The sequence below is a fragment of the Phaethon aethereus genome, assembly GCF_964289735.1.
Source record: "Phaethon aethereus genome assembly, chromosome: Z".
NCBI lineage: Eukaryota > Metazoa > Chordata > Aves > Phaethontiformes > Phaethontidae > Phaethon > Phaethon aethereus.
In genome coordinates this window covers 51,921,418-51,934,092 of record NC_138577.1, presented here as the reverse complement: position 1 = coordinate 51,934,092, position 12,675 = coordinate 51,921,418, and the positions used below count along the sequence as shown (strand labels likewise).

General features: G+C 42.3%; 1 protein-coding gene across 1 annotated transcript in view; it reads left to right on the top strand.

Annotated features, from left to right (window-relative positions):
* Positions 1-11,812, top strand: part of ROR2 (receptor tyrosine kinase like orphan receptor 2) — a gene marked incomplete at its 3' end in the record, with an annotated part of 153,332 nt that extends 141,520 nt beyond the window's left edge. Inside the window, exons 5-9 of the mRNA XM_082012950.1 lie at positions 211-338; positions 3,762-4,076; positions 5,825-6,070; positions 7,719-7,921; positions 10,370-11,812. Of these exons, the coding sequence (XP_081869076.1) occupies positions 211-338; positions 3,762-4,076; positions 5,825-6,070; positions 7,719-7,921; positions 10,370-11,812 (2,335 nt within the window). The remainder of the gene's footprint in view (positions 1-210; positions 339-3,761; positions 4,077-5,824; positions 6,071-7,718; positions 7,922-10,369) is intronic.
* Positions 11,813-12,675: the final 863 nt, after the last annotated feature.

Here is a 12,675-nt window from a genome sequence, read left to right as displayed (position 1 = left end):
TACTTCTTTCTCTAATGAACTATTTACAGGGTGCCTCATTAATACTTCCAAGGTAGTATAGAGAATTGGAGGAGAAAGCCGCACCTGGGGAATGGAACAATTCCAGATTTAGTCTTTTGGGGTTTTCTCCTTTTATAAGAATATATTTTTTAAAAATTCTTGGGGAACAGCTACACTTGTGCTTATAAAATCCTAACCTGTCTTTTGCAGAGAAGATTACCATGAAGACGGGTTCTGTCAGCCATACAGGGGAATTGCGTGTGCACGGATCATTGGAAACAGGACCATTTATGTGGATTCCCTACAGATGCAAGGGGAAATTGAAAACCGCATTACTGGTAAGCTTATACATCTCTGTAGCAAGGCAAAAACATTTGTGAAAGTATCCAATTCAGGTATAAATAGTGCTATCATCCTTTTCAGTTTTATCAGTCAATGACTAAGACATCCTTACAAGAAGGTTCAGAGGAGGGAGCCATCTTCCCACTTGTGCACCTAGCAAAATTTGAAGCAAGAAAGATGAAAATCTGCTGTCATGTGTAGAAAATTTTTCCATGTTCTTAAGTAAAATGTCAGAGCATTGACTTTTTAACAGCTTGTAGTTTGTAATGGAGCTTTTTGTGTGATGGATTCAAATAGAATTTTTTTTAAAAAAACAGTATGTGATGTAATAAAAAAATCACTGTTTTTCTATTTTCTTGAAAAATGTCTGGTGGCTTTTCCCTTGGGTTTCCTCCCCTATTGCATAATCCTGGCAGAGTCTGGATTTCACACTGGTGTATATAAAACAAGAGTTGACCTTCCTGTGCTCTGCCCCTGCTGATTCTTTCTCTGATCACCATTTTGGTACAGAGTCACAAACATGCATCCAAAACCTTAATGATTTCTGATGGGCTGTACATCAACACGGGTTTTCTTCACTGGACCTCAGTTAGCTGACATTAGCAGCTGTGACTCTGCTGTACACAAATAGAGCAAACAATGAATCCGTGGAATACATCAAACTGTTTATCATAATATATGGTCAATTAACTCAGTCCAGCAGGAGTTTTTTGCATCTGGCCAAATATGGTTAACTAATTGAAGCTCCAATTTTGACGTAACTAGTTGCCAAAAAGAGTTTGACTTCATTTGTCAGCTCTGTCTCCTTAAAGATACTACCTTAAAGGCTCATTGTCAAGCCAGAAATCCAGGTCAGTTTTTTTCTGTTCTTGAGACGGTAATCAGATTCTGGGACTGGCAAAATCCAGGTGCTGACCTTTCTTTGTGCTGTTACGACTCATTCCCCTTCCTTCTTTCTCTTGTACTCCGTTGTAATTCCAGCCTCTTTTGCCATTATGTCGTTAATTATTACACACTATTGATACCATTTTTTTCTATGACATACATAATCCCTATCCTGTTTAGATGTTTTTCAGCAATATGGAAATGTCCAGCTATCTGAAATTATTACATTTGTAACTCCATGAATTAGGTTCATAATGTCCTTTTTAAAAAAAAACAGCCAAAAAACCGTGATGCCTTTCAGAAAATGTTTATTGATCAAGTTATACTTGTTTCTGGAATATACAACATGGACATTCATGACCTGGCTGCTGGATCCCTAATACCACTGATTAATTGGTTAGATTTTGGAGGCTGAGGCTGGGATTCTCTGTCCTGGAGTTGAGGAGAATTTCTGATGGAACTGTTCTTTTTTAGGAAATCTCTGTGAACCACCGTGTAGAGCTGCCCAGTGGCTTGCTAGGCAGTAATGATAATCCATTAATAATATGGCATTTTCAAACTATATACATCTGAAGGACATACCAAATACTTTATGCAAAATAACCCTGAGGATTTCAGAGCATACTTTGTTCTTACCAGTCTTTTAATACATAAAAGCAGTATTGCAAGACTGGGTGTTCTCTGTCCAAATGACAGCATATTTTTGAAATTGCGGTAACTTGCTAGATAAAGAAAAAGTCTCTGTTGTATAACTGCTGCTGAGATTTTGCTTGTACTTTTGCCCGTGCTTCCTAAGAGCAGTTTTTGGTAGAAGGTTTTTGAGCTCCGTGCCATAGGATGTTCGGAGTTCGGAGGAGACTGTGGGTGGGCAACGGTGACACCTACCGCCTGACACCCAGAACATTTAACAAGGTTACAGGGAACATCTATGGGGAATTTTCTTTCTGGATTTTCATTTCCCTGCTGTGCTGATGTGTGAAATACTTTCCCTTTGTCTCTACGGCCCCTGGTGCCATTCAGCACTGGCCATGTGGTTAGGTGAGAATTGCAGCCTTCTGTTGAAAAAAGACGTTTCTGGAGAAAAACTTGAGACATGATTTGAATGACTGGAAGGCCAACAAGAGTGCATGGACCTGACCCCTGACTTGTGGATATGTGTGGCTAAGCAATGTCTTTGCTGTGCTGCTTAACATCTTTCTAATAACTAAAAAAATAAACCCATTAGATGCCACAATACAGACGTGCTGGCTTTTGCGCCCCCCATAAAATTAAGGACAGGATTGTGAATTGTGCAGTCTTTGCACATGCCAATCTAAATTCTGTAACACCTTCACAAAAATCAGTGTGGTGTTTCAAATAGCCAACAGTGAGCGCTTCACTCCTCCAGGTTTATTTTTTCTCTGTTAGTCTTTGGTATAAGCACATGTCACAGCTGTTGTTTGAGGCCTGATATCATGCTTGCATGCAGTGTTCCTTACATGACTGATAAACAGTTGTATTCCATTGTTAATATTCCTGTATTAAAGTAAGCAAAGGTGTAAACAGTGCAAGGCTGGAGTTGGGGCTGCCAGCTGTACATGTGGTGTTCAGGAAGAGTCAGTCTGATAGCATGTGGCAGCAGGAAGTAGATGGCTGAAAGGAGAGAGAGCTGGACAAGAGGGAAAGAGTTGATTTGTAGGTTGTAAATAGACTGCTGAATGACTTAAACTGCTCATGTCCTCTCTTTGCACAGTGTGTGTTGGTGGAATGTGCAGTCTAGCAAGCCTCACTCACAAATGATGCCAGTGTGGGAACAATGAGCAATCCTACATTTAAAGCTTGATTCATCCCCAGATATGTGTTACAAACACATGTTTGTCTTTTCTTTGCAGTGTGCAAGAAAGCTCTCAGATAGATGTTAGTGTGTAGATGCTGAGAGCTGAAGGGGAGGATTAAGTTCCAAATTCATTAAGACATTCATCTTAATGTGATCAGTATGCTGAGATTGATTACAGTCATTTTTCCCAGAACTGATGCCTGTTCATGTCTATTAATAACAATATGTCCCCAAATACCAATGGTGCACTTCCTTTTGCCCGTCAAGACTTGAAAAACGCTTGTCTTGTTTATTGATCAAAATGTCTACAGGAGGAAGAAGGTAGGTGATCCTTGTTCAGCTTTTACCTAATTAGGAACTTTGGAAATACATGTCAACATCTTGGCAGGTGTATCTTGCCTTCACTTTTTATTCTTTCAAGTTAAAATTAGTCAAGCGCCAACAGTTTGCTCAGTGCTCTTTACTTGGGTAAATTCCTAAGAACTGAGGTCCTACAAGCTCTGTGCAGATGTCAGAGGGACACTGGGATGCTGGGTTTGCTTTCTGCATTTGTCAACTCACCTTTACAGAAGAAATTACCCCATTTCCCTGCTGCTCAGTAGGCTTTCAGACACTCCAGAAAAGATGAAAGTTGTAAAAGGCAAATGATATGAAAATTATGTTGTTTTTCATGCTTTTTGTGAATTAATACTTAAGCAGTGTTTTTGTTCCTTTCCAGCTGCATTTACCATGATTGGCACTTCCACGCATTTGTCTGATCAGTGCTCACAGTTTGCTATACCATCCTTCTGCCACTTTGTCTTTCCCCTGTGTGACGAGCGCTCTCGGACCCCTAAGCCACGGGAGCTGTGCCGGGATGAATGTGAAGTTCTGGAGAATGATCTCTGTAGGCAGGAGTACAACATCGCTAGGTCAAACCCGCTCATCTTGATGCAACTACAGTTGCCGAAGTGTGAGGATCTTCCACGACCTGACACATTGGAAGCTGCCAACTGCATAAGGATAGGGATCCCCGTGGAGAGACTCAGCCGATGTAAGTCTGAATGTTTCATCACTGGGAAAAAGCAGGTTTTGCTGCTTCCTCAGGTTGGGTCTGAGAGACAGTATTTTATCAGTTATTCTTTTTATAAAGAACGTACTGCTGTACTGGATGCTACTACTTTTTATCATGTTGATACTGACCATAATCTTGCAGTGTTGTAAGGTATAGTTAGGGCGGTGTGGAAGTTTAAAGAATGCAGCTTAGTACAGAAAAGGGTTGTATCAACCACCCTGGGCTGTGAAGCTCTGTGTTCACACAACTGATTTGACTCAGATTTGTGAGAGGCAGCAGGCAGTAGGTTGCAGGCTTCCCTTCCCACATGCCTGCCCCCATCTCTGGCTGAGTTCCTGCCTTTCTGGATGAGTCCCCCCATACAGTTATTCATGAGTTCTGTTTACCTATCAATAAGCCTCAGACAGGCTGTATAAGCTTCACTGGAAAAATCTGTTGAGAAATCAAACATTTAATGTTCATTTTTGCTATATGGAAATCCACAAGAATATTAATCCTGTAAATCAAGCATGGAGTGTAATTGTCTTTCTTCACCCACACAGGATAGGTGAAAACATTGATCTTGCTTCTGCGAATTTATATTTGCATCCAGGAGTAGAAGGGCTGTTCTGTTGTCAGTAATTATTTGCTGACAATTTTTTTGCCTACTCCGTTTCCTAGCGATTAATCGCCACCCCCTTCAATGTTCAACAAGCTCCAAGACACTAAAGATGTTTAAAGCTCAAAGTGTGATAAGGTTGTTCTGAATATCCATTGTCTGAACTCACAGTTAGGAGCAGGATTCATAAAGGTGAGCATGGAAGACTAGCTGTGTGCTAGTAAGGCAATAATCTAGTGTAGCTTAGAAGCAGAAATAACTGAGAAAATGATGACAGAGACAAATCAGCCAGGGAAGAGGTATCAAGCAAAAGGAATGAGAATAAAAACAACAAAAAGTCTGGCAAAAGCCATCTGTGATCCGCAGAGCCAGTGGTGCTCCCCTCTGGTGGAACAGTACTCTGGGGGTCTGAAGGAAGGGCTTTGAGAGAGCTGGATTGCTGAGGGCTGGAGAGGGTGGCTCAGAAAAATGGGGACAGTAATGTTGCAAACATACAGAAAATGCATGATTCAGTTCAGGGGATACACATGGGAGACAAGCACTCAAAAAGTATGAGGAGAGGATAGCAGCAAAACAGAGAGAGAATAAAGGTAGGAGTTCAGCAGATATGAAAGTGGTGTATCTAAAGAGAAGAAAAGCCCGAATCCCTCCTTTCCAAAGAAGAAAAGAAGGCAAAATTGGCAAGAGACATTAGAAAATGCAGCACTAATTTCTCTAGAAAGTGAGCAGTGTGAGGAAAACAGGACGATTATGGGAAATAAAAGTGGCAGGAAGTTTACACTTTTCCTGAAGTGAAACTCGTATCTCTAATTTAGTTTAACTTTTCTTGTCCTGTGTCCAAAGGTCCATACTTGCTCCTTAGTATCAGCTTGCATTCAGAGTTACCAAATATTGGTGTGTATAGCCATAGAGTTGAGACACTCCAGGGCAGAATCCCAAAATAACTGGGTGTAAGAGTACAGGTACTCATAGAACTGAAATTTCAAAACCCACAGCTTTTATTTAAATCCTGAAGTACATAAATTCAAGTCCTTTTTGCATCCATGGTCTATGCACTTCAACCCTTTTGGTCTTGCTGGCTCCTTATTGTTTTCTTATTTGCAACGTTTTGTCAAACCCTGTGTTGCAGATCATCAGTGCTACAACGGTTCTGGAGCAGACTACAGAGGGATGGTCAGCGTTACCAAGTCTGGACACACTTGCCAACTCTGGGACTCCCAGAGTCCCCATAGCCATGATCTGACAAGCACACAGTTTCCAGAGCTAGGTGGAGGGCATGCGTATTGCCGAAATCCTGGAGGTCAGATGGATGGGCCCTGGTGTTTTACAAAGAATAAAAACGTACGCATGGAACTGTGTGACATACCTTCTTGTAGTATGTATTCTCTTTCTTTTTTCCCCTACTACTGTCCTTGTAATCCTATGTAATTTTGAATGCTCCCTATTCAAGTGCAATTCACTTAGAAGGGTTATGCTTTCAAGCATTTTACTGCTGTAATGCAGCACCATTGTTTTGTGTTGGAGGTGTTTAATATTTTCTGGCGATCAGAGCTTGTAACTGAGATATTGTGACACTTTTTTATTACGTATTGGGTGCTTAAGCTGAGGTAATAATTAATGATACTGCTGCAGTTTGTATTCTAACTTGTCAAATGCCAGGCTTGACATACTTATCACCTGTACGTCTTTGGTTTGCTCACACTACTCTGGTATATTGCTTTCCCTCTGTATGGCATCTTGCAGGCAGCAAGGATTTTCAGATCCTGTAGAGGGAGATATAGCACCATGCTTGGTTGGAAGGAAACCCTGTGAAGTGCAGAAGCAGAGATGTCATAAAACAGATGATGGTATCAGAAGAGTCCTACACTATCTGCTAGTGGCTCTGTACTGCACAATTGATACTAAAAATAAAAAGCACAGTTCTCGCAGCTTAATACTGTCCCACTTACTTCCCTGTATTAGTACAGCCTTCACTCTAGAGCTGTTACAGTGGTAACAGTCTGTGAACACTGCAAAGCAACTTAATACTGTGCTTCATTAGGAAGAAAAACATGTTTCCTACGGCAACCGATGTATCGTGGAAGCCATAAAAGTGGTTTTGTTAAAGATTTCCTCGGTACTTTAAGAGCATGCAAAATTGATATGAAGTTTCTCAGTTAGTTCACTTTTTTACAGTAACATGATTTGACATTTATAATAAATTTCTACATTGCATGTAACATGGTGAAAAGATAACACTGGGATGTGGTTGTGGTGAAAGCAGTAGCCAGAAATAGCAAAACCACAGATTGCAGAAAAACATCCCAGGCAGTTCCGATGAGCGTTTTGAACATCACTATGCTTTCCAGAGTCTCATGGTATCACGAAAAAAGCATTTCAGGAAGGTTCCAGAACAGTCTTACTAAATGTATTGCTGGCTTTTTCATGACTGTCTCACAAAAAGCACTTTAATTCTATTACGCACAGAACGTATCTCTGCTGGTGAGAAGTGAGATTTATTTTATTCTGGGCAGAAGTAGTACTAGTGGAGGTAAAAAGTGGGCAAAGTGCTGATGAAATGGCTGAAGTTGGGCAAGAAGACCAGACTGCAATGTTGTGCTGTGGTTTATCACATTGAGTTCACTGCTTTATATACTGTGATGAAGACTACTCATTTTTTATCCCCTGAACCAGGTAATGCAGTGGTACTCTCTGTTCAATGTTCTGCAGTTTCCACAAGCAGATACCTCAAAAATAAAGTGAAATAAACCACATGCTGTTACAGTCAACACATTGAATGTGGGAGTCCTAGTTTATGTTCATGCTGCTAGTTGCTATGTCCATTCAAGCTTCCTTGAAATATTTAATGGAAAATTGGGGGGGGGGGGGGAGGGATAGTGTGACTTCTGTTTTCAAGCTATAGGAGTTTACTTTTTGTTTAAAATACAGTATTAATAATCATACTGTAATTTTTTGTTCCCCCTTTACTATCAAATACATTAAAAATACTTATTGTAAACAATGAACATTTCTGTGCCTAACAGGTCCACGTGACAACAGTAAAATGGGAATCCTCTACATCCTGGTTCCCAGCATAGCCATCCCTCTGGTTATTGCCTGCCTTTTCTTCCTGGTCTGTATGTGCAGAAACAAGCAGAAGGCATCTGCTGCTACACCACAGCGCCGCCAGCTGATGGCATCTCCTAGCCAGGACATGGAGATGCCACTCATTAATCAACACAAACAGGTATTTTTTTACAGAATTTGCTTAGGCCACCTATTTCCAAAGTATCATGATTTTTCACTGTCTCAGATTGTCAATGTTCGAATTGAGCCGTGTTGTAAGGGACCTAATTTTCATACTGTGCTGGCCATCTACTTCAGTGAAAACCAGGTCTTTCACTCACTAGCGGTTTCTAGAAATCCTGGCCTCGGGGAACAGCTTTCAGGACCAAGTATTTTATGACATTTGCCCTTACCTGTCAGTATCCATTCTGCCTCTTGTCTCAGTGCCTGGAAATGTTATTTCTGGTCCAGTCTTCAGCCTGCAGCTTGTTTTCTCTCCTGGTAACGGTGCTGCCAGTTTGCTTGTTTAAAGCAGGACGCACAATGGGGTTTCTTGTCTAATCTGTCAGCTCGGTCTGCTGGTATTCTGCACCACCACTGAGCAGGGAGCTGAGCTGGGGTGCAACGTATTTCTAAGGCTGCATATCCCAAAGGATAAGAAAATGGCTTTGAACTTCTGTCTACAGACCTCAGCTCCTGCATATGATTTGCTGGGTCAACTAACTGATCTCCACGCTAAAATTCTCTTCAGAGCTAATGTTGAATTTTTAATCACAACAATTACAAGATGCAAGCTCTAAAAAACAATGCTCAATTTGGAACAATTGGCAACATCTGTTCAGGAAACTGTAGAATATTTGTGGGATCTCACCAATTGCAACAATTGCACTTTGAGTCCTGCACTTTGGTCACAACAACCCCATGTAACGCTACAGGCTTGGGGCAGAGTGGCTGGAGAGTTGCCCACCAGAAAGGGACCTGGGGATGCTGGTTGACAGCCGGCTGAAAATGAGCCGGCAGTGTGCCCAGGTGGCCAAGAAGGCCAACAGCGTTCTGGCCTGTATCAGGAATAGTGTGGCCAGCAGGAGTAGGGAAGTGATCGTGCCCCTGTACTCAGCACTGGTGAGGCCGCACCTTGAATCCTGTGTTCACTTTTGGGCCCCTCACTACAAGAAGGATGCTGAGGCGCTCGAGCGTGTCCAAAGAAGGGCAACGAAGCTGGTGAGGGGTCTGGAGCACAAGTCTTATGAGGAGCATCTGAGGGAACTGGGGTTGTTCAGTTTGGAGAAGAGGAGGCTGAGGGGAGACCTTATCACTCTCTACAGCTACCTGAAAGGGGGTTGTGGTGAGGAGGGTGTTGGTCTCTTCTCCCAAGTAACTAGTCATAGGACAAGAGGAAATGGCCTCCAGTTGTGCCAGGGGAGGTTTAGATTGGATACTAGGAAAAATTTCTTCACCAAGAGAGTGGTTGAGCATTGGAAGAGGCTGCCCAGGGAGGTGGTGGAGTCACCATGTCTGGAAATATTCAAAAAACGTGTGGATGTGGCACTTCAGGACATGGTTTAGGGGGCATGGTGGTATTGGGTTGATGGTTGGACTTGATGATCTTGAAGGTCCTTTCCAACCTTAGTGATTCTGTGATTCTGTGAACAAATTGTATTGATTTTATGTGATAAAGGGGAGGTTTAACAGCTGAGTCTGGGCTCTGCTGGAAACTGTCTCGTCCAGTCCACAGTCTGTTGGCCACTAAAATCAGAGCTTGTTCCCAAATTACCTGTTAAAGCCTCTTTCCAGCCTGCCCTGCTCATTCCTGCTGCCATGCTCTGTGTGTGAAGCTGTGCCAGCTGCATCTGGCTTGGTTGGAGACTCCTCCAGCCCATGCTGGTCAGGATGGACCCATTAGATCATCATCACAAACTCCCTTGCTTTCCCTGCCAGCTGCAGGGGGGAGGCTCTGGAGATTTCTCACTCTTGGCTTTGCCACCTTCTCCTTCATGTACCCGAGAGAAATTTCTTCTTCCTTCTGCTCCTCTTGCACCTCCCTCTTCATCAGAGCTAGCGCGAGGTTTCTCAGGGGAAACTGAGAGTGTAGTGCTACCCACAGTAGTAGTGCAATGGGGAACAAAGGGCATATCTGCTACTGCAGAACCAAAAGACAGAGGTTTTGTTCCTCCTTCAGCTGGAAGGGATGTTTCAGTTCACCCTGAGACTGCCACCTCCTCAGCCAGTGCCCACAGCTTTTTGGACAGATCTCCACTGGGCACCGCTGCACAGATCTATAGGTCAAGTGCAGCTGCAGTTAATAGACATCATTGTTTGCCAGATTTACTCTGAACCGATTACACATTTAGCTTGCAGGAAATATGGTTGCTCCTTTGTAAAAATAATTATACTCATCATCTTGCAGCATAATTCAGTTTACACTTCTGATAATAGTATAACTCATTTCAAGGTTAACTGTAAAATCAATATACTGATGTGAATATACAAAAAGCTGTAAAGTCTTTTTGGCTCAATTTATCTTCCATTTGGAGCACCTAACCACTGGGAACTTTTCTTTAATAAGAGATTCTGTTGTTTAGAAAACATTGGGATTTTTTACTGACTTAGTTACTTTACTTCATTTCAGGCTAAACTTAAAGAAATCAATCTGTCCACTGTGCGGTTCATGGAGGAACTAGGAGAGGAGAGATTTGGTAAAGTCTACAAGGGGCATCTTTTTGGTACAGCACCAGGTGAACAAACACAAGCTGTTGCTATCAAGACACTTAAAGACAAAGCAGAACTGGCTCTTCGGGAAGAATTCAAACATGAGGCAATGATGAGATCACGATTACAGCACCCAAACATTGTTTGTTTGCTGGGAATAGTGACGAAGGAACAACCCATAAGCATGATTTTTAGTTATTGTTCCCACAGTGACCTCCATGAGTTCTTGGTGATGAGATCTCCCCATTCGGATGTTGGCAGCACTGATGATGACAAGACAGTAAAATCCACTCTGGAACCAGCAGACTTTTTCCACATTGTGACTCAGATAGCTGCAGGAATGGAATATCTTTCAAGCCACCATGTTGTCCACAAGGACTTGGCCACTAGAAATATACTGGTGTTCGATAAACTGAATGTGAAAATATCTGATTTAGGCCTTTTCAGGGAAGTTTACGCTGCTGATTACTACAAACTGATGGGAAATTCTCTTCTTCCTATCCGGTGGATGTCCCCTGAGGCTATTATGTATGGCAAGTTTTCTATTGATTCGGATATATGGTCATATGGAGTTGTGTTGTGGGAAGTTTTCAGCTATGGCCTGCAGCCTTACTGTGGTTATTCTAACCAGGATGTCATTGAGATGATCAGGAACCGACAGGTGTTGCCATGTCCTGATGACTGCCCCACATGGATATACACTTTGATGTTGGAGTGTTGGAATGAATTTCCCAACAGAAGACCAAGATTTAAAGATATACACAACAGACTAAGAACATGGGGAAACCTTTCTAATTACAACAGCTCAGCACAAACCTCTGGGGCAAGCAACACCACGCAAACAAGTTCTCTCAGTACAAGCCCTGTTAGCAACGTCAGCAATGCTAGGTACATTGGACCAAAGCAGAAAACTCCAGCTTTCCCTCAACCGCAGTTCATACAAATGAAAGGGCAGATGAGACCTATGGTCCCAGCTCCTCAGCTCTACATTCCAGTCAATGGTTACCAGCCAATGCCTGCCTATGGAGCTTACTTGCCAAATTTTTACCCCGTCCAAATTCCAATGCAAATGGCTCCTCAGCAGATGCCTCCCCAGATCATACCCAAGCCAGGTTCCCACCACAGTGGGAGTGGATCCACCAGCACAGGCTATGTAACAACAGCGCCTTCCAACACATCAGTAGCTGATAGGGCTGCTCTGCTTTCAGAGGCCACGGATGACACGCACAACGGAACAGAAGACATCGCCCAGAATCCTGTCCAGGAGGAGGAGGAAGAGGAGGGCTCTGTGCCTGAAACAGAATTGCTGGGCGATAATGACACACTCCAGATGGATGAAGCAGAAATTCAATCAGAAGCCTAAGGAATTTGGCCTCGTTACTAAGAATTTCACATCACTTCCATGCATGGAGACTGTAGATCCTTAGACTTAATAGCAGTGATTTTGATCTGACTAAAAGAACCAAAACTAAAAACCTACACCCATGTAAAGTGCAGCAGTAATGATATACCAGGTTTATTGACCATTGCCACCATCAGATTTTGCAAATACGATGGTATAGAATTGCTGGGTTTAATCTTTTTTACTGTCCTACAGTTCTTGAGGGAAGCTGCTTTTCAGTTATGTACTGTTGCTGTGCAACGTATTGCAGAGTAGCATTGCACATCATGTATATCATGATATGTGAGTGTAATGTTAGTGAATTATGCTTAAACCAATAACACAAAAAGGAATCCAACTATGGTTGCAGAATTGTTCTGAGTATAAAGAAGTGCCCTGGATGTGGTGGACAGCTTAGTTTATAGTATTTATCTCTTTGACATAATGGACATGAGATTGTTGTTTGCTTTTTGAGTCTGAAAAAATAACAAATTGAGAATACTGATCTGTGTTTGTATTATGATAACCAGAAAAGTAGGGAAACTGAAATTGGCTGTGTTGAGTCAGACCGTGGGTCTGTCCAGCCCAGTAGCATGTCTCGAAAGGCCATTGATAATGTCTGGCCAGGGAAGACTGCAAGGGCAATTTCCCTTGTAGAATTTCCCCAGGGTATTTCCCCAGCCTCCAGCAATTTGTGCCTTAGGGACTTCCCAAGCCAGAAGTGGAATTTTTTTTCTGTTTAATAGCCCTCGATGGAATTTTCTACCATGAATTTGTTGAAATGATTTGAGCCCACATAAACTTAGAGCATCCACAACATCCTGTGGAATAACATGAGAGGAGAG